This window comes from Oncorhynchus mykiss, chromosome 4, assembly GCF_057628025.1.
Source record: "Oncorhynchus mykiss isolate SJ-2025 chromosome 4, ASM5762802v1, whole genome shotgun sequence".
Lineage (NCBI taxonomy): Eukaryota > Metazoa > Chordata > Actinopteri > Salmoniformes > Salmonidae > Oncorhynchus > Oncorhynchus mykiss.
This window is the reverse complement of record NC_143025.1, coordinates 87,210,001-87,234,173: the sequence shown is the minus strand read 5'-3', so window position 1 is coordinate 87,234,173 and position 24,173 is coordinate 87,210,001. Positions and strand designations below refer to the sequence as shown.

Below are 24,173 nucleotides of genomic sequence, written 5' to 3'. Positions count from 1 at the left end.
GTACAGGTAATGCAGGTATAATGAGTAGGTTATAAAGTGATTATGTATACAGGTAATGCAGGTATATGAGTAGGTTATAAAGTGATTATGTATACAGGTAATGCAGGTATATGAGTAGGTTATCAAGTGATTATGTATACAGGTAATGCAGGTATAATGAGTAGGTTATAAAGTGATTATGTATACAGGTAATGCAGGTATAATGTGTAGGTTATAAAGTGATTATGTATACAGGTAATGCAGGTATAATGAGTAGGTTATCAAGTGATTATGTATACAGGTAATGCAGGTATAATGAGTAGGTTATAAAGTGATTATGTATACAGGTAATGCAGGTATAATGTGTAGGTTATAAAGTGATTATGTATACAGGTAATGCAGGTATAATGAGTAGGTTATAAAGTGATTATGTATACAGGTAATGCAGGTATAATGTGTAGGTTATAAAGTGATTATGTACAGGTAATGCAGGTATAATGAGTAGGTTATAAAGTGATTATGTACAGGTAATGCAGGTATAATGAGTAGGTTATAAAGTGATTATGTATACAGGTAATGCAGGTATAATGTGTAGGTTATAAAGTGATTATGTACAGGTAATGCAGGTATAATGAGTAGGTTATAAAGTGATTATGTATACAGGTAATGCAGGTATATGAGTAGGTTATCAAGTGATTATGTATACAGGTAATGCAGGTATAATGAGTAGGTTATAAAGTGATTATGTATACAGGTAATGCAGGTATAATGTGTAGGTTATAAAGTGATTATGTATACAGGTAATGCAGGTATAATGTGTAGGTTATAAAGTGATTATGTACAGGTAATGCAGGTATAATGAGTAGGTTATAAAGTGATTATGTATACAGGTAATGCAGCGATACTCACCCCCTCATTGTTAGGCACTGTATGAGCCAACATCTCCTGCAGGGCCCGGACAGACAGGGACTGCTCCAGGATGAAACAGCAGATACAAAGGTCAGGAGGAACATACTGCAGGATGGACAGAGGGAGGGAGGGGGGGAGAGAGGGCAGGAGGGAGTGAGGGAGGGGGGGGAGAGATAGAGAGGGAGGGAGGGGGGAGAGAGGGGGGCAGGGAGGGAGAGAGGGGGAGGGAGGGAGGGAGGGAGGGAGGGACGGAGGGAGGGAGGGAGAGAGAGAGAGAGAGAGAGAGAGAGAGAGAGAGAGAGAGAGAGAGAGAGAGAGAGAGAGAGAGAGAGGTTGGGGGGAGAGATTAGCCTGATTGTCTCTGCATTTAACAACACTACATCATTGCAGGACATATACCAAGTATATTAAATACCATCAATGCAGAGAGAAATATAAATAGCAGTAAACATACAATTAGATATGAGAACTGATGACTTGCAGTAGGTCTCAATTACAAGAGTCTTAAAATGAAGGATGAAATTTGATCATGATATAAATACATCTCCATGAATGTACTGACACACTGCTTTTTCCACTGGTAACCACCCTCAATGTTGGACAAACAAAGTTCTACAACAGCAGATGCTTGGAAGGGGAGAACAACACAATATAATGAATCTGATTGAAGTAATGAGTTTTATAACTGCGTTTATAAATAATTTTCTGTCTGTTTCTTTCTGTTTCTTCTGCTTGTCTGTGTTTATGTTGAATGATTTGCCTGAGAGAAGAGAACAGATGAGACAAGAGGAGAGGAGAGAAAACAGGAGAGAAGAGAAGGGAGAAGAGGAGAGTAGAGGAGAAGAGATGAGACAAGAGGAGAGGAGAGGAGAGGAGAGGAGAGGAGAGGAGAGGAGAGGAGAGGAGAGGAGAGGAGAGGAGAGGAGAGAAAACAGGAGAGAAGAGAAGGGAAGAGAGGAGAGGAGAGGCGGAGGCAGAGGAGAGGAGAGGAGAGGAGAGGAGAGGAGAGGGGAGGGGAGGTGAGGCAGAGAAAGAGGAGAGGAGAGGGGGAGAGAAGGGAGAGGAGAGGAGGACAGGGAAAGGAGAGAGTCTAATTTGGAGCATCTGTAAAGGTGAGAGCTCTGAGCGTGTCTAGCTCTAGCTAGGTCCTAATTAAATACATTAATGAGTTCCTCAGCCATCCTCGACATCCCTTACTGTCCACTGATCCTCCTCTCTCGTTATTACCCTGTCCACCTCCTGTTTATTTTATTTAACCTTTATGTGGTTGCTGTGGAATCACACAGGTGTTGCAACACATTGTTGGTGGATGAGGTGAATTGCCCCTTACAGTGTAATCTCTAGTGCATTGAACATCTTGAAAACCCCTATTTCAATTCAACCTGTTATCATACATGATAATTTAGCCAGATAAGTCATTGAGATGAGATCCTACTCTCTTGAATGATTTAACAGAAAGACAAACCAATCAAAGCCTTTAACAAGGGTATCTATGTAACTGTCCTCCAGTGCATGTACGTGTCCCACTTCCCATTGGTATTTCCCAGGCATCCGCCCACCTTCACAACACTTCAGTTAGTGTCCGTGTGTGTATGTTGTGTGTGTTGTGTTGTGTGTGTTGTGTTGTGTGTGTTGTGTTGTGTGTGTGTTGTGTTGTGTGTGTGTATGTTCTGTGTGTGTATGTGTATGTTGTGTGTGTTGTGTTGTGTGTGTGTATGTTGTGTGTGTGTATGTGTATGTTGTGTGTGTGTATGTGTTGTTCTGTGTGTTGTTTTGTGTGTGTGTATGTTGTGTGTGTGTGTGTATGTTGTGTGTGTTGTGTTGTGTGTGTGTCTGTTGTGTGTGTGTGTGTTTGTGTATGTTGTGTTTGTGTGTGTGTATGTTGTGTGTGTGTGTGTGTGTTGTGTGTGTGTGTTGTGTTTGTTGTGTGTGTGTGGTGTGTGTGTGTTGTGTTTGTTTTGTGTATGTTGTGTGTGTTGTGTATATGTTTTATGTGTGTGTGCGTGTGTGTGTGTGTGTGTGTGTGTGTGTGTGTGTGTGTGTGTGTGTGTGTGTGTGTGTGTGTGTGTGTGTGTGTGTGTGTGTGTGTGTGTGTGTGTGTGTGTGTGTACTCTGCTCTCCTCTGGCATGTGTTTTGTACCCCAGGAACGGCCCCTTCCATTAAACGGTTTAAAGGGGAAATCTGCTATTCAAACAACAATGTGGTCAACCTGCCACTGTTTTGGTAAACAGCTGCGGGACGGGGCTGAGGAAATGTAACCACTCTCAAATTCATAGACGGAGATATGGATACAAAGAATGACCATCCATGAGACCACAATTATAGTTTTAAACATGTTTTGAGGCTATACCGTGTTTTAGAGGTGGAGGAGAGGGGAAGAGAGGGGGAGGAGGGGGAGAGGAGAGGGGAAGAGAGGGGGAGGAAAGAAAAAGAAGAGGGGAAGAGAGGAGAGGGAGAGGAAAGGAGAAGGGGAGGAAAGGAGAGTGAGAGGAGAGAAACAGAGATGGGAGGGGAGGGAGAGGAGAGGAGAGGGGAGTGAGAGAAGAGGAGAGAGCGAGGAGAGGAGTTTGAGAGGAGAGAAGAGGAGAGGAGAGGAAAGGAGAAGGGGAGGAGAGGAGAGTGAGGAGAGAAAAGGAGATGGGAGGAGAGGGAGAGGAGAGGAGAGGGGAGGAAGATAAGAGGAGAGAGCGAGAAGAGGAGAGGAGAGAAAAGGAGACGGTGAGGAGAGGAGATGGAGAGGAGGGAAGAGGAGAGTGGGAGGAGAGGAGTAGGGGAGGAGAGAAGAGGGGGAGGAGAGGCAAAGAGAGGAGAGGAGTAGGGGAGGAGAGGAGAGAAGAGGGGGAGGAGAGGCAAAGAGAGGAGAGGGAAAGGAAAGGAAAGGGGGAGAAGAGGAGAGGAGAGGGGGAAGAAGAGGAGAGGAGAGGGGGGAGAGGGAGAGAAGAGGAGAGGAGAGGGGGAGAAGAGGAGAGGAAAGGGGGAGAAGCGGAGAGGAGAGGAGAGGAAAGGAAAGGAAAGGGGAGAAGAGGAGAGGAGAGGGGGGGAGAGGGAGAGAAGAGGAGAGGAGAGGAAAGGGGGAGAAGAGGAGCGGAGGAGAAGAGGAGGGGAGAGGGGAGGAGAGAGGTAGAAAAGGAGAGGGGGAGGAGAGGAGAGGGGGGGAGAGAGGGAGAAGAGGAGAGGGGGAGGAGAGGAGAGGAGAGGGGGAGGAGAGGGGGAGAAGAGGAGAGGGGGAGAAGAGGAGAGGGGGAGGGGAGGAGAGGGAGAGAAGAGGAGAGGGGGAGGAGAGGAGAGGAGAGGGGGAGAAGAGGAGAGGAAATGGGGAGAGGAGAGAGGGAGGAGATAGGGAGAAGAGAGGGAGAAGAGGAGAGAGGGAGAAGAGGAGAGGAAAGGGGGAGAAGAGGAGAGGAGAGAGGGAGGAGACGAGAGGGGGAGAAGAGGAGAGGAAAGGGGGAGAAGATGAGAGGAAAGGGGGAGAAGAGGAGAGGAGAGGGGGAGGAGAGGAGAGGAAATGGGGAGAGGAGGAGAGGAAATGGGGAGAAGAGGAGAGGAGAGAGGGAGGAGAGGAGAGAGGTGACAATGAGGATGTTACAAATATGAATCCAGTGGGACCAGTGGAGTGTGTGTGGTTGTGTGTCTGTGTGTGTGTGTTTGTGTGTTTGTGTGTCTGTGTGTCTGTGTGTCTGTGTGTCTGTGTGTTTGTGTGTGTGTCTGTGTGTGTGTGTGTGTGTTTGTGTGTGGTTGTGTGTGTGTGTCTGTGTCTGTGTGTCTGTGTGTGTGTGTGTGTGTGTGTTTGTGTGTGGTTGTGTCTGTGTGTCTGTGTCTGTGTGTGTGTTTAGAAGCTAAGGAGAGAGCTTCATCAGCGCCTGTCTGCTCTCCCTTTCTATATTTACTACCAACAAGAGAGAAACAGACGTGTAAGGAACTGACGGCAGAGAACGCAGGAGAGAAATAACTGTGTTTCCAACGACACAGTTTAATAACAAAACCCACCGGAAAACAGAATAATGAAATAAATGGGTCCATTACCCAACACATGTAACAGTACAAATTTAGACCGTCCCCTCGCCCATACCCGGGCGCGAACTAGGGACCTTCTGCACACATCAACAGTCACCCTCGAAGCATCGTTACCCATCGCTCCACAAAAGCCGCGGCCCTTGCAGAGCAAGGGGAACTACTACTTCAAGGTCTCAGAGCAAGTGACGTCACTGATTGAAACGCTATTTAGCACCCACGCTAACTAAGCTAGCCGTTTCACATCTGTTACACTCACCCCCCTTTTGACCTTCCTCCTTTTTCCGCAGCAACCAGTAATCTGGGTCAACAGCATCAATGTAACAGTACAAGTTTTAAACCGTCCCCTCGCCCATACCCGGGCGCGAACTAGGGACCTTCTGCACACATCAACAGTCACCCTCGAAGCACCATTGCTCCACAAAAGCCGCGGCCCTTGCAGAGCAAGGGGAACTACTACTTCAAGGTCTCAGAGCAAGTGACGTCACTGATTGAAACGCTATTTAGCGCCCACGCTAACTAAGCTAGCCGTTTCACATCTGTTACACACACACCAGGACAGACGTGCACAAGCACTTACAATAAACAATCACCCACAAGGACATGAGGGGGAACAGAGGGTTACATACACAACATGTAATTGATGGGATTGGAACCAGGTGTGATGGAAGACAAGACAAAACCAATGGAAAATGAAAAGCGGATCAGAAGAAGGTCGGTGACGTCGACCGCCGAACGTCGCCCAAACAAGGAGAGGGACCGACTTCGGCGGATGTCGTGACAAGACATAAAACACAACTACAGAAAAACAGGAAGGAAAAAGAGTGAAGGTTAAAAATGAACAGAAGACACAGGCGTTCAGGTGAACCCCAAAACTACCCCTACGCCAATGGAGGCTGCTCAGGGGAGGAAGGAGAGGGCCATCCTCCTCAGTGAATTGTATACAAATGTAAATAGTGAAATATTTAAAAAGTTATCCTGTTTAAATAAAACTATGGGTACATTGACATCAATACAAAACCTAGGAGGCTCACGGTTCTCATCCCCTTCCATAGACTTACACAGTAATAATGACAACTTCCGGAGGACGTCCTACAACCTATCAGAGCTCTTGAAGGATGAACTGACATGCTGTCCACCCAATCAAAAGATCAGAGAATGAATCTAGTACTGAAAGCATAAGCTTCAGCTAGCTAGCACCACAGTGCAAAAAATGTGGTGAGTAGTTAACTCAAAGAGAGAGAAAGACAATAGTTAGACAAAAGACAAATTAATTTATTCTAAAAAGAAGGAGAAACGAATGCAGCTTGATAGTTAATCCATCTGAAACACCTGTCTCAAACAGAGAGAGATGATTTTGCAGTAACTAAACACTGACACACTGATACACTGATAGACAAGGACAGTCCCACTAAACACTGATACACTGATAGACAAGGACATTCACACTAAACACTGATACACGGATAGACAAGGACAGTCACACTAAACACTGATACACTGATAGACATGGACATTCACACTAAACACTGATACACTGATAGACAAGGACAGTCACACTAAACACTGATACACTGATAGACAAGGACAGTCACACAAAACACTGATACACTGATAGACAAGGACAGTCACACAAAACACTGATACACTGATAGACAAGGACAGTCACACAAAACACTGATACACTGATAGACAAGGACATTCACACTAAACACTGATAGACAAGGACAGTCACACTAAACACTGATACACTGACAGACAAGGACAGTCACACTAAACACTGATAGACAAGGACAGTCACACAAAACACTGATACACTGATAGACAAGGACAGTCACACTAAACACTGATACACTGATAGACAAGGACAGTCACACTAAACACTGATACACTGATACACAAGGACAGTCACACAAAACACTGATACACAAGGACAGTTACACAAAACACTGATACACTGATAGACAAGGACAGTCACACAAAACACTGATACACTGATAGACAAGGACAGTCACACAAAACACTGATACACTGATAGACAAGGACAGTCACACTAAACACTGATACACTGATAGACAAGGACAGTCACACTAAACACTGATACACTGATAGACAAGGACAGTCACACTAAACACTGATACACTGATAGACAAGGACAGTCCCACTAAACACTGATACACTGATAGACAAGGACATTCACACTAAACACTGATACACGGATAGACAAGGACAGTCACACTAAACACTGATACACTGATAGACATGGACATTCACACTAAACACTGATACACTGATAGACAAGGACAGTCACACTAAACACTGATACACTGATAGACAAGGACAGTCACACAAAACACTGATACACTGATAGACAAGGACAGTCACACAAAACACTGATACACTGATAGACAAGGACAGTCACACAAAACACTGATACACTGATAGACAAGGACATTCACACTAAACACTGATAGACAAGGACAGTCACACTAAACACTGATACACTGACAGACAAGGACAGTCACACTAAACACTGATAGACAAGGACAGTCACACAAAACACTGATACACTGATAGACAAGGACAGTCACACTAAACACTGATACACTGATAGACAAGGACAGTCACACTAAACACTGATACACTGATACACAAGGACAGTCACACAAAACACTGATACACAAGGACAGTTACACAAAACACTGATACACTGATAGACAAGGACAGTCACACAAAACACTGATACACTGATAGACAAGGACAGTCACACAAAACACTGATACACTGATAGACAAGGACAGTCACACTAAACACTGATACACTGATAGACAAGGACAGTCACACTAAACACTGATACACTGATAGACAAGGACAGTCACACTAAACACTGATAAACAAGGACAGTCACACTAAACACTGATACAATGATAGACAAGGACAGTCACACTAAACACTGATACACTGATAGACAAGGACAGTCACACTAAACACTGATACACTGATAGACAAGGACAGTCACTCTAAACACTGATACACTGATAGACAAGGACAGTCACACAAAACACTGATACACTGATAGACAAGGACAGTCACACTAAACACTGATACACTGATACACTGATAGACAAGGACAGTCACACTAAACACTGATAGACAAGGACAGTCACACTAAACACTGATGCACTGATAGACAAGGACAGTCACACAAAACACTGATACACTGATAGACAAGGACAGTCACACTATACACTGATAGACAAGGACAGTCACACAAAACACTGATACACTGATAGACAAGGACAGTCACACTAAACACTGATACACTGATAGACAAGGACAGACACACAAAACTCTGATACACTGATAGACAAGGACAGGCACACTAAACACTGATACACAAGGACAGTCACACTAAACATTGATACACTGATAGACAAGGACAGTCACACTAAACACTGATACACAAGGACAGTCACACTAAACACTGATAGACAAGGACAGTCACACTAAACACTGATACACTGATAGACAAGGACAGTCACACTACACACTGATACACTTATAGACAAAGACAGTCACACTAAACACTGATGCACTGATAGACAAGGACAGTCACACTAAACACTGATAGACAAGGACAGTCACACTAAACACTGATAGACAAGGACAGTCACACTAAACACTGATACACTGATACACTGATAGACAAGCACAGTCACACTACACACTGATAGACAAGGACAGTCACACTAAACACTGATACACTGATACACTGATACACTGATAGACAAGGACAGTCACACTAAACACTGATACACAAGGACAGTCACACTAAACACTGATACAAAAGGACAGTCACACTAAACACTGATACACTGATAGACAAGGACAGTCACACTAAACACTGATAGACAAGGACAGTCACACTAAACACTGATACACTGATACACTGATAGACAAGGACAGTCACACTAAACACTGATACACTGATACACTGATAGACAAGGACAGTCACACTAAACACTGATAGACAAGGACAGTCACACTAAACACTGATACACTGATACACTGATAGACAAGGACAGTCACACTAAACACTGATAGACAAGGACAGTCACACTAAACACTGATACACTGATACACTGATAGACAAGGACAGTCACACTAAACACTGATACAATGATAGACAAGGACAGTCACACTAAACACTGATACACTGATAGACAAGGACAGTCACACTAAACACTGATACACTGATACACAAGGACAGTCACACAAAACACTGATACACTGATAGACAAGGACAGTCACACAAAACACTGATACACTGATAGACAAGGACAGTCACACTAAACACTGATACACAAGGACAGTCACACTAAACACTGATACAAAAGGACAGTCACACTAAACACTGATACACTGATACACTGATAGACAAGGACAGTCACACTAAACACTGATAGACAAGGACAGTCACACTAAACACTGATAGACAAGGACAGTCACACTAAACACTGATAGACAAGGACAGTCACACTAAACACTGATACACTGATACACTGATAGACAAGGACAGTCACACTAAACACTGATAGACAAGGACAGTCACACTAAACACTGATACACTGATACACTGATAGACAAGGACAGTCACACTAAACACTGATACACTGATAGACAAGAACAGTCACACTAAACACTGATACACAAAGGACAGTCACACTAAACACTGATACACAAGGACAGTCACACTGATACACTGAAACACTGATACACTGATAGACAAGGACAGTCACACTAAACACTGATACACTGATAGACAAGGACAGTCACACTAAACACTAAACACTGATAGACAAGGACAGTCACACACATTTAAAATACAAGCATATAGAAACCATACAACAAAAATAATATGTCTGTCAGAGTGTGTGTGTGTGTGTCCTCACAGTCCCCACTGTGACAAAAATATGACAGAAATGTCATGTGACCTTATCCAACGGTACCTGGAACACATTATACTGAATTTCTCCTAATGTCATGTGACCTTATCCAACGGTAGCTGGAACACACTATACTGAATTTCTCCTAACGTCATGTGACCTTATCCAACAGTACCTGGAACACACTATACTGAATTTCTCCTAACGTCATGTGACCTTATCCAACAGTACCTGGAACACACTATACTGAATTTCTCCTAATGTCATGTGACCTTATCCAACGGTAGCTGGAACACATTATACTGAATTTCTCCTAATGTCATGTGACCTTATCCAACAGTACCTGGAACACACTATACTGAATTTCTCCTAATGTCATGTGACCTTATCCAACAGTACCTGGAACACACTATACTGAATTTCTCCTAACGTCATGTGACCTTATCCAACAGTACCTGGAACACACTATACTGAATTTCTCCTAATGTCATGTGACCTTATCCAACAGTACCTGGAACACACTATCCTGAATTTCTCCTAACGTCATGTGACCTTATCCAACAGTACCTGGAACACACTATACTGAATTTCTCCTAATGTCATGTGACCTTATCCAACGGTAGCTGGAACACATTATACTGAATTTCTCCTAATGTCATGTGACCTTATCCAACAGTACCTGGAACACACTATACTGAATTTCTCCTAATGTCATGTGACCTTATCCAATGGTAGCTGGAACACATTATACTGAATTTCTCCTAATGTCATGTGACCTTATCCAACGGTAGCTGGAACACATTATACTGAATTTCTCCTAATGTCATGTGACCTTATCCAACGGTAGCTGGAACACATTATACTGAATTTCTCCTAATGTCATGTGACCTTATCCAACGGTAGCTGGAACACATTATACTGAATTTCTCCTAATGTCATGTGACCTTATCCAACGGTAGCTGGAACACATTATACTGAATTTCTCCTAATGTCATGTGACCTTATCCAACGGTAGCTGGAACACATTATACTGAATTTCTCCTAACGTCATGTGACCTTATCCAACGGTACCTGGAACACACTATACTGAATTTCTCCTAACGTCATGTGACCTTATCCAACGGTAGCTGGAATACTTTAAACTGGATTTCTCCTCTATTTTATTTCATGAATAATTCAAATTAAAGTACCAATTATCCTACTGGCTCAAAGTGTGGCTCAGGGTACCGTTGGTCTCTGTCCAGGGAGCTGAGCTCGGCCATGGTGGTCACACTATTATAATACCATGAAGTCTCATAAATTGAGAACTGTGGTCTGCTTACTGTAGTTTAAGCAACACTAAAGGGTAACATTGTACAACCCGATCCGGTCCTTCTCGATATGCTGTATACTGTGTCGTGTTACTACATCCCGTTTCAAATGAAATACTACATATTCCTGTTCTAACAGAGGACCTTTAACTACTGATCAAAGGTCAGCTCTGTGTTTCCACACCTTGATGGTCAGGGTTAGAATTTGGGAAAGGTAAAATGATCGTAGATGTGAATAAGGCCATCTTCTTTTATTATTGGTATACTGCAGTGTTACCCTGTTCCTGGGGAGATACCCTCCTGTAGATTTAACTCCAACCCTGTTCCTGAAGAGATACCATCCTGTAGGTTTAACTCCAACCCTGTTCCTGGAGAGATACCCTCTACGTTTTAACTCCAACCCTGTTCCTGGAGAGATACCCTCCTGTAGATTTAACTCCAACCCTGTTCCTGAAGAGATACCCTCCTGTAGGTTTAACTCCAACCCTGTTCCTGGAGAGATACCCTCTATGTTTTAACTCCAACCCTGTTCCTGGAGAGATGCCCTCTACGTTTTAACTCCAACCCTGTTCCTGGAGAGATACCCTCCTGTAGGTTTTCACTCCAACCCTGTTCCTGGAGAGCCACCCTCCTGTAGGTTTTCACTCCAACCCTGTTCCTGGAGAGATACCCTCCTGTAGGTTTTCACTCCAACCCTGTTCCTGGGGAGACACCCTCCTGTATAGGTTTTAACTCCAACCCTGTTCCCGGGGAGATACCCTCCTGAAGGTTTAACTCCAACCCTGTTCCTGGAGAGATACCCTCCTGTAGGTTTTAACTCCAACCCTGTTCCTGGAGAGATACCCTCCTGTAGGTTTTCACTCCAACCCTGTTCCTGGAGAGCCACCCTCCTGTAGGTTTTCACTCCAACCCTGTTCCTGGAGAGATACCCTCCTGTAGGTTTTCACTCCAACCCTGTTCCTGGGGAGACACCCTCCTGTATAGGTTTTAACTCCAACCCTGTTCCTGGGGAGACACCCTCCTGTATAGGTTTTAACTCCAACCCTGTTCCCGGGGAGATACCCTCCTGTAGGTTTTAACTCCAACCCTGTTCCTGGAGAGAAACCCCCCTGTAGGTTTTAACTCCAACCCTGTTCCTGGAGAGACACCATCCTGTAGGTTTTCACTCAAACCCTGTTCCTGGGGAGAAACCCTCCTGTAGGTTTTAACTCCAACACTGTTCCTGGGGAGATACCCTCCTGTAGGTTTTAAGTCCAACCCTGTTCCTGGGTAGACACCCTCCTGTAGGTTTTCACTCCAACCCTGTTCCTGGAGAGATACCCTCCTGTAGGTTTTAAGTCCAACCCTGTTCCTTGAGAGATACCCTCCCGTAGGTTTTAACTCCAACCCTGTTCCTGGAGAGAAACCCTCCTGTAGGTATTAACTCCAACCCTGTTCCTGTAGAGATACCCTCCTGTAGGTTTGAACTCCAACCCTGTTCCGGTGGAGATACCCTCCTGTAGGTTTTAACTCCAACCCTGTTCCTGGAGAGATACCCTCCTGTAGGTTTTAACTTCAACCCTGTTCCTGGAGAGATACACTCCTGTAGGTTTTAACTCCAACCCTGTTCCTAGGGAGATACCCTCCTGTAGTTTTTCACTCCAGCCCTGTTCCTGGGGAGATACCCTCCTGTAGGTTTTCACTTCAACCCTGTTCCTGGAGAGATACCATCCTGTAGGTTTAACTCCAGCCCTGTTCCTGGGGAGAAACCCTCCTGTAGGTTTAACTCCAGCCCTGTTCCTGGGGAGAAACCCTCCTGTAGGTTTTCACTCCAGCCCTGTTCCTGGGGAGAAACCCTCCTGTAGGTTTTAACTCCAACCCTGTTCCTGGAGAGATACCCTCCTGTTTTCACTCCCTACCCCTTTGTGATTATTCCAGAGGTAAGGGAGGATCGGGAATTATAGAATACCGTACGTGGAGAGGAGCTACTTCCTGGATGTACAAGTGAAGAAAATGGTGTTGTACGAAATATAAAATATATTATATGAGCTCAACAAGGATAGAAGGATAGATTGGTGCCAGACCGTGAATTTCCTTTTATTAAAGAGAGCATTCTGGGATAACTATTCTTTTAAAGGTGTGATGAACAACAGCTTCCCTGACAGAGACCCAGACACCTGGGACAAAGCATATTTACCAAGCTGTCTCCTGCCAGGAAAGATGGAAACAGGTGTGTGAAACAAAATAATAGGACTCAACACACACACACACACACACGCACATGCACGCGCACACACGCACACACACAGACACGCACGCACGCACACACGCACACACGCACACACACATACATACATACACACATACACACACACACACACACACACACACACACACACACACACACACATACATACATACATACATACATACACACACACACACACACTTCCCCTTGTCTCTGTTCTGTGTTAACGTGTCTTGATCAATGGAGACGGGAGAAGTGCTGACAGTGTGTGGACAGCTCAGGCAACATCTCTTCATCTAACCCATTCCCATGATCTGAAGGGAGAACAGTGTGATATAGGACACCCAGGGAGGGCAGACATGAAGGGAGAACAGTGTGATATAGGACACCCAGGGAGGGCAGACATGAAGGGAGAACAGTGTGATATAGGACACCCAGGGAGGGCAGACAGATGAAGGGAGAAGAGTGTGATATAGGACACCCAGGGAGGGCAGACAGATTAAGGGAGAATAGTGTGATGTAGGACACCCAGGGAGGGCAGACAGATGAAGGGAGAATAGTGTGATATAGGACACCCAGGGAGGGCAGACAGATGAAGGGAGAACAGTGTGATATAGGACACCCAGGGAGGGCAGACATGAAGGGAGAACAGTGTGATATAGGACACCCAGGGAGGGCAGACATGAAGGGAGAACAGTGTGATATAGGACACCCAGGGAGGGCAGACAGATGAAGGGAGAACAGTGTGATATAGGACACCCAGGGAGGGCAGACAGATTAAGGGAGAATAGTGTGATGTAGGACACCCAGGGAGGGCAGACAGATGAAGGGAGAATAGTGTGATATAGGACACCCAGGGAGGGCAGACAGATGAAGGGAGAACAGTGTGATATAGGACACCCAGGGAGGGCAGACAGATGAAGGGAGAACAGTGTGATATAGGACACCCAGGGAGGGCAGACAGATGAAGGGAGAACAGTGTGATATAGGACACCCAGGGAGGGCAGACAGATGAAGGGAGAACAGTGTGATATAGGACACCCAGGCAGGGAAGAAAGATGTGCAATTTGTATTTGTATTATTAGGAATCCCCATTAGCTGTTGCCAAGGCAGCAACTTCTCTTCCTGGGGTCCAAACACATTAAGGCACTTACATTAGACACTTACAAAACTAAATATAAAACAGTACATTATATAACATTATTACACCACTACAAATCTACAATACAAAATGTATAATACAACAATATAACAATGTGCGTGTGTGTAGAGAGTGTGTGATAGCGTGAGTGTGCATATGCTTGTGTCTGTACCTTTGTGTGTGTCCACAGTCCCCGCTGTTCTACAAGATGTATTTCTACCTGTTTTTAAATCTAATTTTACTGCTTGCATCAGTTAACTGATGTGATGTAGTCATGGCTCTATGTAGTACTGTGTGCCTCCCATAGTCTGTTCTGGACTAAGAGACCTCTGGTGGCATGTCTTGTGGGGTATGCATGGGTGTCCGGGCTGTGTGCCAGTAGTTTAGACAGACACCTCGGTGCATTCAACATGTCTATTCCTCTCACAAATACAGTAGTGGTTGAAGTCGATCTCTCTTCCACTTTGAACCATGAGAGATTGACATGCACATCATTGATGCTAGCTCACTGTGTATATTTAAGGGTCAGCCGTGCTGCTCTGTTCTGAGCCAATGGTAATTTTCCCCAAGTCCCTCTTTGTGGCACTTGACCACACAACGGAGCAGTAGTCCAGGTGTGACAAAACTAGGGCCTGTAGGACCTGCCTTGTTGATAGTGTTGTTTAAAAGGTAGAAACTAGGGCCTCTAGGACCTGCCTTGTTGATAGTGTTGTTTAAAAGGTAGAAACTAGGGCCTCTAGGACCTGCCTTGTTGATAGTGTTGTTAAAAAGGTAGAAACTAGGGCCTCTAGGACCTGCCTTGTTGATAGTGTTGTTTAAAAGGTAGAAACTAGGGCCTCTAGGACCTGCCTTGTTGATAGTGTTGTTTAAAAGGTAGAAACTAGGGCCTCTAGGACCTGCCTTGTTGATAGTGTTGTTTAAAAGGTAGAAACTAGGGCCTCTAGGACCTGCCTTGTTGATAGTGTTGTTTAAAAGGTAGAAACTAGGGCCTGTAGGACCTGCCTTGTTGATAGTGTTGTTTAAAAGGTAGAAACTAGGGCCTCTAGGACCTGCCTTGTTGATAGTGTTGTTTAAAAGGTAGAAACTAGGGCCTCTAGGACCTGCCTTGTTGATAGTGTTGTTTAAAAGGTAGAAACTAGGGCCTCTAGGACCTGCCTTGTTGATAGTGTTGTTAAAAAGGTAGAAACTAGGGCCTCTAGGACCTGCCTTGTTGATAGTGTTGTTTAAAAGGTAGAAACTAGGGCCTCTAGGACCTGCCTTGTTGATAGTGTTGTTTAAAAGGTAGAAACTAGGGCCTCTAGGACCTGCCTTGTTGATAGTGTTGTTTAAAAGGTAGAAACTAGGGCCTCTAGGACCTGCCTTGTTGATAGTGTTGTTTAAAAGGTAGAAACTAGGGCCTGTAGGACCTGCCTTGTTGATAGTGTTGTTAAAAAGGTAGAAACTAGGGCCTCTAGGACCTGCCTTGTTGATAGTGCTGTTAAGAAGGTAGAAACTAGGGCCTCTAGGACCTGCCTTGTTGATAGTGTTGTTTAAAAGGTAGAAACTAGGGCCTGTAGGACCTGCCTTGTTGATAGTGTTGTTTAAAAGGTAGAAACTAGGGCCTGTAGGACCTGCCTTGTTGATAGTGTTGTTTAAAAGGTAGAAACTAGGGCCTCTAGGACCTGCCTTGTTGATAGTGTTGTTTAAAAGGTAGAAACTAGGGCCTGTAGGACCTGCCTTGTTGATAGTGTTGTTTAAAAGGTAGAAACTAGGGCCTGTAGGACCTGCCTTGTTGATAGTGTTGTTTAAAAGGTAGAAACTAGGGCCTCTAGGACCTGCCTTGTTGATAGTGTTGTTAAGAAGGTAGACCAACGCTTTATTATAGACAGACTCCTCACCATCTTAGCTACTAATGCATCATTACGATTTGATCATGACAGTTTACAATCCAGGGTTACTCCAAGCAGTTTAGTCACCTCAACTTGCTCATTTTAAACAATATTTATTAGAAGATATAGTTGAGGTTTAGGGTTTAGTGAATGATTTGTCCCAATGCAATGCTTTTAGTTTTAGAAATATTTAGGGCTAACTTATTCCTTGCCACACTATGATTACAGTTCTCAAAGAGAACTATAATGACAGTTTAATCGTAGATAGAGGGACTGTAATCACAGTTTAATCGTAGATAGAGGGACTGTAATCACAGTGTAATCGTAGATAGAGGGACTGTAATGAGTGTAATCGTAGATAGAGGGACTGTAATCACAGTGTAATCGTAGATAGAGGGACTGTAATCACAGTGTAATCATAGAGAGAGGGACTGTAATAACAGTGTAATCATAGAGAGTGGGACTGTAATCACAGTGTAATCGTAGATAGAGGGACTGTAATAACAGTGTAATCATAGAGAGAGGTACTGTAATCAGTGTAATCATAGATAGAGGGACTGTAATCAGTATAATCATAGATAGAGGGACTGTAATCAGTGTAATCATAGAGAGAGGCACTGTAATAACAGTGTAATCGTAGAGAGAGGGACTGTAATCACAGTGTAATCATAGAGAGAGGGACTGTAATCAGTGTAATCGTAGATAGAGGGAATGTAATCACAGTGTAATCATAGAGAGAGAGACTGTAATCAGTGTAATCATAGAGAGAGGGACTGTAATCAGTGTAATCATAGATAGAGGGACTGTAATCAGTGTAATCATAGAGAGAGGGACTGTAATCACAGTGTAATCATAGAGAGGGGGACTGTAATCAGTGTAATCATAGAGAGAGGGACTGTAATCAGTGTAATCATAGAGAGAGGGAATGTGATCACAGTGTAATCATAGAGAGAGGGACTGTAATCACAGTGTAATCATAGAGAGAGGGACTGTAATCACAGTGTAATCATAGAGAGAGGGACTGTAATCACAGTGTAATCATAGAGAGAGGGACTGTAATCACAGTGTAATCATAGAGAGAGGGACTGTAATCACAGTGTAATCGTAGATAGAGGGACTGTAATCAGTGTAATCATATCCAGTGTGATCTACCTGCTCAACTGCGTTTGTGTTAACATGCTGAATGGGTGTAGAATGTCTCTCAAATAGTCGCACCAAAACATTGAAAAAAAGGTTTTCTCAAAAGTGAATCTACAACTTTTATCCGACGTTAAAAACAGAAATTCAAAGGTTGCTACATTAGACCAAATCCAGGTGGTGAGTCACATATTTCTATATCATCACTGACTGCAGCCTTTCACTGTCTGTGAGTCAGTTCATCTGCAGTAATATCTCTGAATACACACAATAAATGTGAGAAAATGCATCCCAGGCATTTTTAAGAATGTCCTTTTCAGTGAAACCGGAGCCTTGATCTTGTGAGTTAATTGCAAATTGGGAAAGTTTCCATGCACAATTAGAAGTTATTAGACACCAACTTTGTAAGTATGTGCTGTATGTACTGTGTGCTGTATGTACTGTGTGCTGTATGTACTGTATGTGCTGTGTGCTGTATGTGCTATATGTGCTGTGTGCTGTATGTGCTGTATGTACTGTGTGCTGTATGTGCTGTATGTGCTGTATGTACTGTGTGCTGTATGTACTGTGTGCTGTATGTACTGTGTGCTGTATGTGCTGTATGTACTGCATGTACTGTATGTGCTGTATGTACTGTATGTACTGTGTGCTGTATGTACTGTGTGCTGTATGTACTGTGTGCTGTATGTGCTGTATGTACTGTATGTACTGTATGTGCTGTATGTACTGTATGTGCTGTGTGCTGTATGTGCTGTATGTACTGTGTGCTGTATGTACTGTATGTACTGTGTGCTGTATGTGCTGTATGTACTGTGTGCTGTATGTGCTGTATGTACTGTGTGCTGTATGTGCTGTATGTACTGTGTGCTGTATGTGCTGTATGTGCTGAATGTACTGTGTGCTGTATGTACTGTATGTACTGTGTGCTGTATGTACTGTATGTACTGTGTACGGTATGTGATGTGTGTGCTGTATGTACTGTATGTACTGTGTGCTGTATGTGCTGTATGTTCTGTGTGCTGTATGTACTGTATGCACTGTGTGCTGTATGTGCTGTATGTACTGTGTGCTGTATGTACTGTATGCACTGTGTGCTGTATGTACTGTGTACTGTATGTGATGTGTGTGCTGTATGTGCTGTATGTACTGTGTGCTGTATGTACTGTATGTACTGTGTGCTGTATGTGCTGTATGTACTGTGTGCTGTATGTACTGTGTACTGTATGTGATGTGTGTACTATATGTACTGTATGTACTGTGTGCTGTATGTGCTGTATGTACTGTATGTACTGTGTGCTGTGTGTGCTGTATGTGCTGTATGTACTGTGTGCTGTATGTGCTGTATGTGCTGTATGTACTGTATGTACTGTGTGCTGTATGTACTGTATGTACTGTGTGCTGTATGTACTGTATGTGCTGTATGTACTGTGTGTACTGTGTGCTGTATGTACTGTATGTACTGTATGTACTGTGTGCTGTATGTACTGTATGTACTGTGTGCTGTATGTGCTGTATGTACTGTATGTACTGTGTGCTGTATGTACTGTATGTACTGTGTGCTGTATGTACTGTGTGCTGTATGTACTGTATGTACTGTATGTACTGTATGTGCTGTATGTGCTGTATGTACTGTATGTACTGTGTGCTGTATGTACTGTATGTACTGTGTGCTGTATGTACTGTATGTGCTGTATGTACTGTATGTACAAGATGTAATGAATACCATAGAAAAAGACTGACTAGAACAGCTATTCCATTTCAAGTCAATGTTCTGTGATGAGTGGGTCTGTATTCCAATTTCCGAAAACCTCTTATCATGCTCATTTCTGAAGAAAGATAAGACTTTCATGATGTAATGTAGTTTTAGCCTGGTGCAAGATCAGTTTGTGCTCTATAGCTAACTCATTGGCTATACCTCACAAACAGATTGGGAACCAGGCTAATGTGTTTTAACTTCCTTATCCCCATTCCCTGAACCAGCTGCTTATTCCCTGATGGACAGCTTGAGAAGTTCAGTGGGTTCAGAGAATGTTGCTGTTGTCATGGTGCTGTGTCACAGGATTCTAGAACCATTCACATAACACACTTCAGAGAATAGAATCAGAATCAGATTTCCAACAAACAACTATTCTCAATGTAAATGGTTGGTCCGTTAGATTAGAACTCTATATAATAGTGTCTGTTGCTGATTGACATTCTAAAGCAGTATGTACCTGTTTGGGGTTATCATAGCCATTTACCAAGCAGGAATATGGTGTGGAGTCAGACTCAAAATAGATTCACATGAGACTATTTTGCCTCTAAGGTGTCAATCTTTTTGTATGAATGCTTAATAACACCGGAAATAATGAAAGAGAGTTTGAAAGTATTTAAATGCCGTCAAAACCAGTCCATACCAAGCACTGAGAGACTCTCCACTCACCTTAGCCTCAGATGTAGGTTCTAGGAAGCATAGTCGATTTCCGAGTCCCTCCACGGACAGACAAAACTTGCGATTCTCCTTCTGGATGGTGGCGACACTCTGCAGCACCACCTCGTCATCCTTTCAGGGGAGAAGAGGACATGATAGGAGAGAAGGGGAGGGGAGAGGAGAGGAGACAGTATTAAGATTCTGAACAACACTATTGCCTAAATGCAAGCAAACGAGGGTGAAGCATTTCCTTACCTGTAGTCTAACAAGGCCTCTCTTCACTTTAGAGAATAACGACACAAGCAAAACAGCTAATTGTACTCTCTTTTAGTTTGTTTTCTGCTCAGCTGTACTTGCTATACTGTCATCATGCCTGCTAGCTTTTATACTTTTATCAGTCCAGCTCTTTCTCATCAGAAAAGGAGACTAGGAGAGAAAGCCAGACACTTGATAATGGGTTTAAATAGGTCACCCATCTCAGTGGAACACCTAACACCATGCCCAACACCATGCCCTAACACCATGCCCAAACGTTTGGTGTCCCCCCACACCAAACGTGATCATGATAAGCAGGTTGAAATATCAAAACAAACTCTGAACAAAGTATGTTCATTTGGGAACAGGTAGAAAAGCATTAAACATTTATGGCAATTTAGCTAGCTTGCAGTAGATAGCTAATTTGTCCTATTTAGCTAGCTTGCAGTAGCTAGCTAATTTGTCCTATTTAGCTAGCTTGCAGTAGCTAGCTAATTTGTCCTATTTAGCTAGCTTGCAGTAGCTAGCTAATTTGTCCTATTTAGCTAGCTTGCTGTTGCTAGCTAATCTGTCCTGGGATATAAACGTTGAGTTGTTATTTTACCTGAAATGCACAAGGTCCTCTACTCCGACAATTAATCCACACATAAAACGTTCAACCAAATCCTTTCTAGTCATCTCTCCTCCTTCCAGGCTGTTCTTCTTTAGACTTTATATGGCAATTGGCATCTAATTTTCATAGGTGTATTACCACGACCGACTGACCTCAGTTCATCTTTCAATCACCCACGTGGGTATAACCAATGAGGAGATGGCACGTGGGTATCTGCTTCTATAAATTAATGAGGAGATAGGAGAGGCAGGATTTGCACTGCGTTCAGCGTCACAAATAGAACTGACTTCTATTTTAGCGCTTCGCACCCAGATGCTCGTTGGCGCGCGCGAGCAATGTGGGTTCAATGACTGAATAACATGTGTGTGTACGTGTATTTTGCAACGCTTGCGCATGCAACGTGAGCGGTGTGGTCAGTATGTAAGAGACAATTCACACCTTTTTTTACATTTTTGCCTAAAATGACATGCTCAAATCTAACTGCCTGCAGTTCAGGACCTGAAGCAAGGATATGCATATTCTGTGTTTCCATTTGAAAGGAAACACTTTGAAGTTGATGGAAATGTCAAAGGAATGTAGGAGAATATAACACATTAGATCTGGTAAAAGATAATACAAAGAAAAAAACAACTGTTTTTTATTTATTTTTTGTACCATCATCTTTGAAATGCAAGAGAAAGAACATAATTTATTATTCTAGCCCAGGTGCAATTTAGATTTTGGCCACTAGATGGCAGTAGTGTATGTGCAATGTTTTTACTGATTCAATGAACCATTGCATTTCTGTTCAAAATGTTGTATCAAAACTGCCCAAATGTGCCTAATTGGTTAATTAATAACTTTTCAAGTTCAAAACTGTGCACTCTTCAAACAATAGCATGGTATTATTTCACTGTAGTAGCTACTGTAAATTGGACAGTGCAGTTAGATGAACAAGAATTTAAGCTTTCTGCCATTATCAGATATGTCTATGTCCAGGGAAATTTTCTTGTTACTTACAACCTCATGCTAATCGCATTTGCCTACGTTAGCTCAACCTTACCGCAGGGGACCCACCGATCCTGTAGAGGTTTTAAGTAACATTCTGTCTTATGTAACCATACCAAACGTAACATATCATACTAATTTGAGTGTCATGGGTTTATATTTACTATGTTACGTCTAGTCTATGAGACCGTGGTTTCTCCACCCTTGCAAAACGCATCAAGTGCTGGAGGGTCATTATGCTGAGCAGGACCATGCAAGATTTATGAATGAGAGGATCGTAAGAACAAGTACAGAATAATTCATGGAATCAGCCGTTTTATCAGTATATATAATCATATCAGTGGAAAGCGTTTAGAAAGTACTGGAAAGGATAACCCATTGGTAGTTGCATCAAAAACAGCATCAAAAAGCCCCCCCAAAAAAGTTAGAGCCCTTCTATTGCCAGAATAAATATATTACCCATGAAAACTAGGTTCTGAAACCTTGTTTTTAACCCGGTTCCATTATCTAACTGATTCAAGGAGACCTGGGTCATGTCCATCAGTGCCCACCGACACCGTAGCAAAACGGTTTGCAACGGCAAACAAGAACAAGCATTTTTGAATTGACAAATTCAGGTAATCCCTCTCCGTTTTGGGAGCTTGTTTCCGTTTCGTTCCTAATGAATATGACCCTGGTTTTATTGCGGAAGTGGAAGATCCTACAATCACTCCATCTCTCTCTTTCTGTTTTCCTTGGCAACTCCCACACAGGCCACAGATATTGATTTGTGTCTCTGACATTTTTACTGACGGGCCTCCATCTCTCTCTCTCTCTCTCTCTCTCACAGTCTCTCCTGCCAGATCACGTCTCACATTAATCGGAGCCGAGGGTTGCTATGGTTCTGTCTCTCTGGCTCTATTCGAGCGGCAATAATTCATTGGATCCAGCCCTCCTCACACAGCTGGAGCTGCAGTAGCTAGGCCAGTGTAGCAGCATTGTTTTGGAGTCACTTTGCCTCTCATCTCATCTACCTGATGAGGTAATCCTGTCTGGTATCAGTTCCCACCAATTACACCAGCTTATACCTTAAATTAAACCCTGCACCTCTGATCCCATATAGGATAGCATCTGAAACCCAGCCTATGTCTGTTGACCCTCTCAACCACATAATTACATATTAGTCATTTAATAGAATCCCTGTGCTCTCCTCACCACAACTGATGCTTAGTTTCACACCAACAGCATCATGCAACAGCATGGGAATAATATTCATAATGATTTGCCCCACAAAAAAAATCCTTAACAATGCCATTATAAACATGAGAATATTGTTCATAGTAATCCATAATTGACTGTAATGTACTTTACTGTTACACTCCATAACAGAGGCTTGAGGTCTGAGTGATTTCCCCTCGAGTGAAATGTCCAGAGGGGGCCCACCAGGGGCTCGACAGACTTGGCCCGAGAACTCTCCGGAAGCAAGTTTGATGTCTTAATTAACCTATAGCACAGCCCTCTCTCTCCCTCTCAGTGGATTACAGGCAGAAAACAATGATGCTGGCCCAGAGTCCGGGCCAAGGCACTCCAGTCCTGGCAGCAATTCCTTCTGAATGACTAGCCCATTACTTTTGACCAGGGTCCATAGGTTGTGCACTATGTAGGAAAGGAGTGTCAAACTCAATCAGTGTAAGGGCCAAATCGAGAGAAAAAAACACAACTCATTTGTGGGCCACACATACAGTGCCTTTGAAAAGTTTTCAGACCCCTTGACTTTTTCCACATTTTGTTACGTTACAGCCTTATTCTAAAATTGATTCAACATTTTTTCCCCTCATCAATCTACACACAATACTCCATAATGACAAAGTAAAAAGAGTTTTTTACAGGTGTTTGCTAATTCATTAAAAATAAAAAACTGAAATATAACATTTACATAAGTATTCAGACCTTTTACTCAGTACTTTGTTGAAGCACATTTGGCAGCAATTACAGCCTCAAGTCTTCCTGGGTATGATGCTACAAGCTTGGCACACCTGTATTTGGGGAGTTTCTCCCAATAGTCTCTGCAGATCCTCTCAAGCACTGTCAGGTTGGATGGGGAGCGTTGCTTCACAGCTATTTTCAGGTCTCTCCAGAGATGTTCAATCAGGTTTAAGTCCGGGCACTGGCTGGGCCACTCAAGGACATTCAGAGACTTGTCCCGAGGCCACTCCTGTGTTGTCTAGGCTGTGTACTTAGGGTTGTTGTCCTGTTGGGAGGTGAACCTTCACCCCAGTCTGATGTCCTGAGAGCTCTTGAACAGGTTTTCATCAAGGATCTCTCTGTACTTTGCTCCGTTCATCTTTGCCTCGATCCTGACTAGTCTCCCAGTCCCTGGCGCTGAAAAACATCTCCACA

The 24,173-nt window shown here is 43.4% G+C and overlaps 1 protein-coding gene across 2 annotated transcripts in view; it reads right to left on the bottom strand.

Annotated features, from left to right (window-relative positions):
• LOC110521100 (ryanodine receptor 3) overlaps positions 1-24,173 on the bottom strand; it is a 266,242-nt gene that overhangs the window by 205,098 nt on the left and 36,971 nt on the right. For both annotated transcript variants that reach the window (XM_090233224.1, XM_036976224.2), the window contains exons 2-3: positions 19,952-20,071; positions 889-993 (exon numbers count right to left, since the gene is read on the bottom strand). In XM_090233224.1, coding sequence (XP_090089350.1) covers positions 889-993; positions 19,952-20,071 — 225 coding nt within the window. The remainder of the gene's footprint in view (positions 1-888; positions 994-19,951; positions 20,072-24,173) is intronic.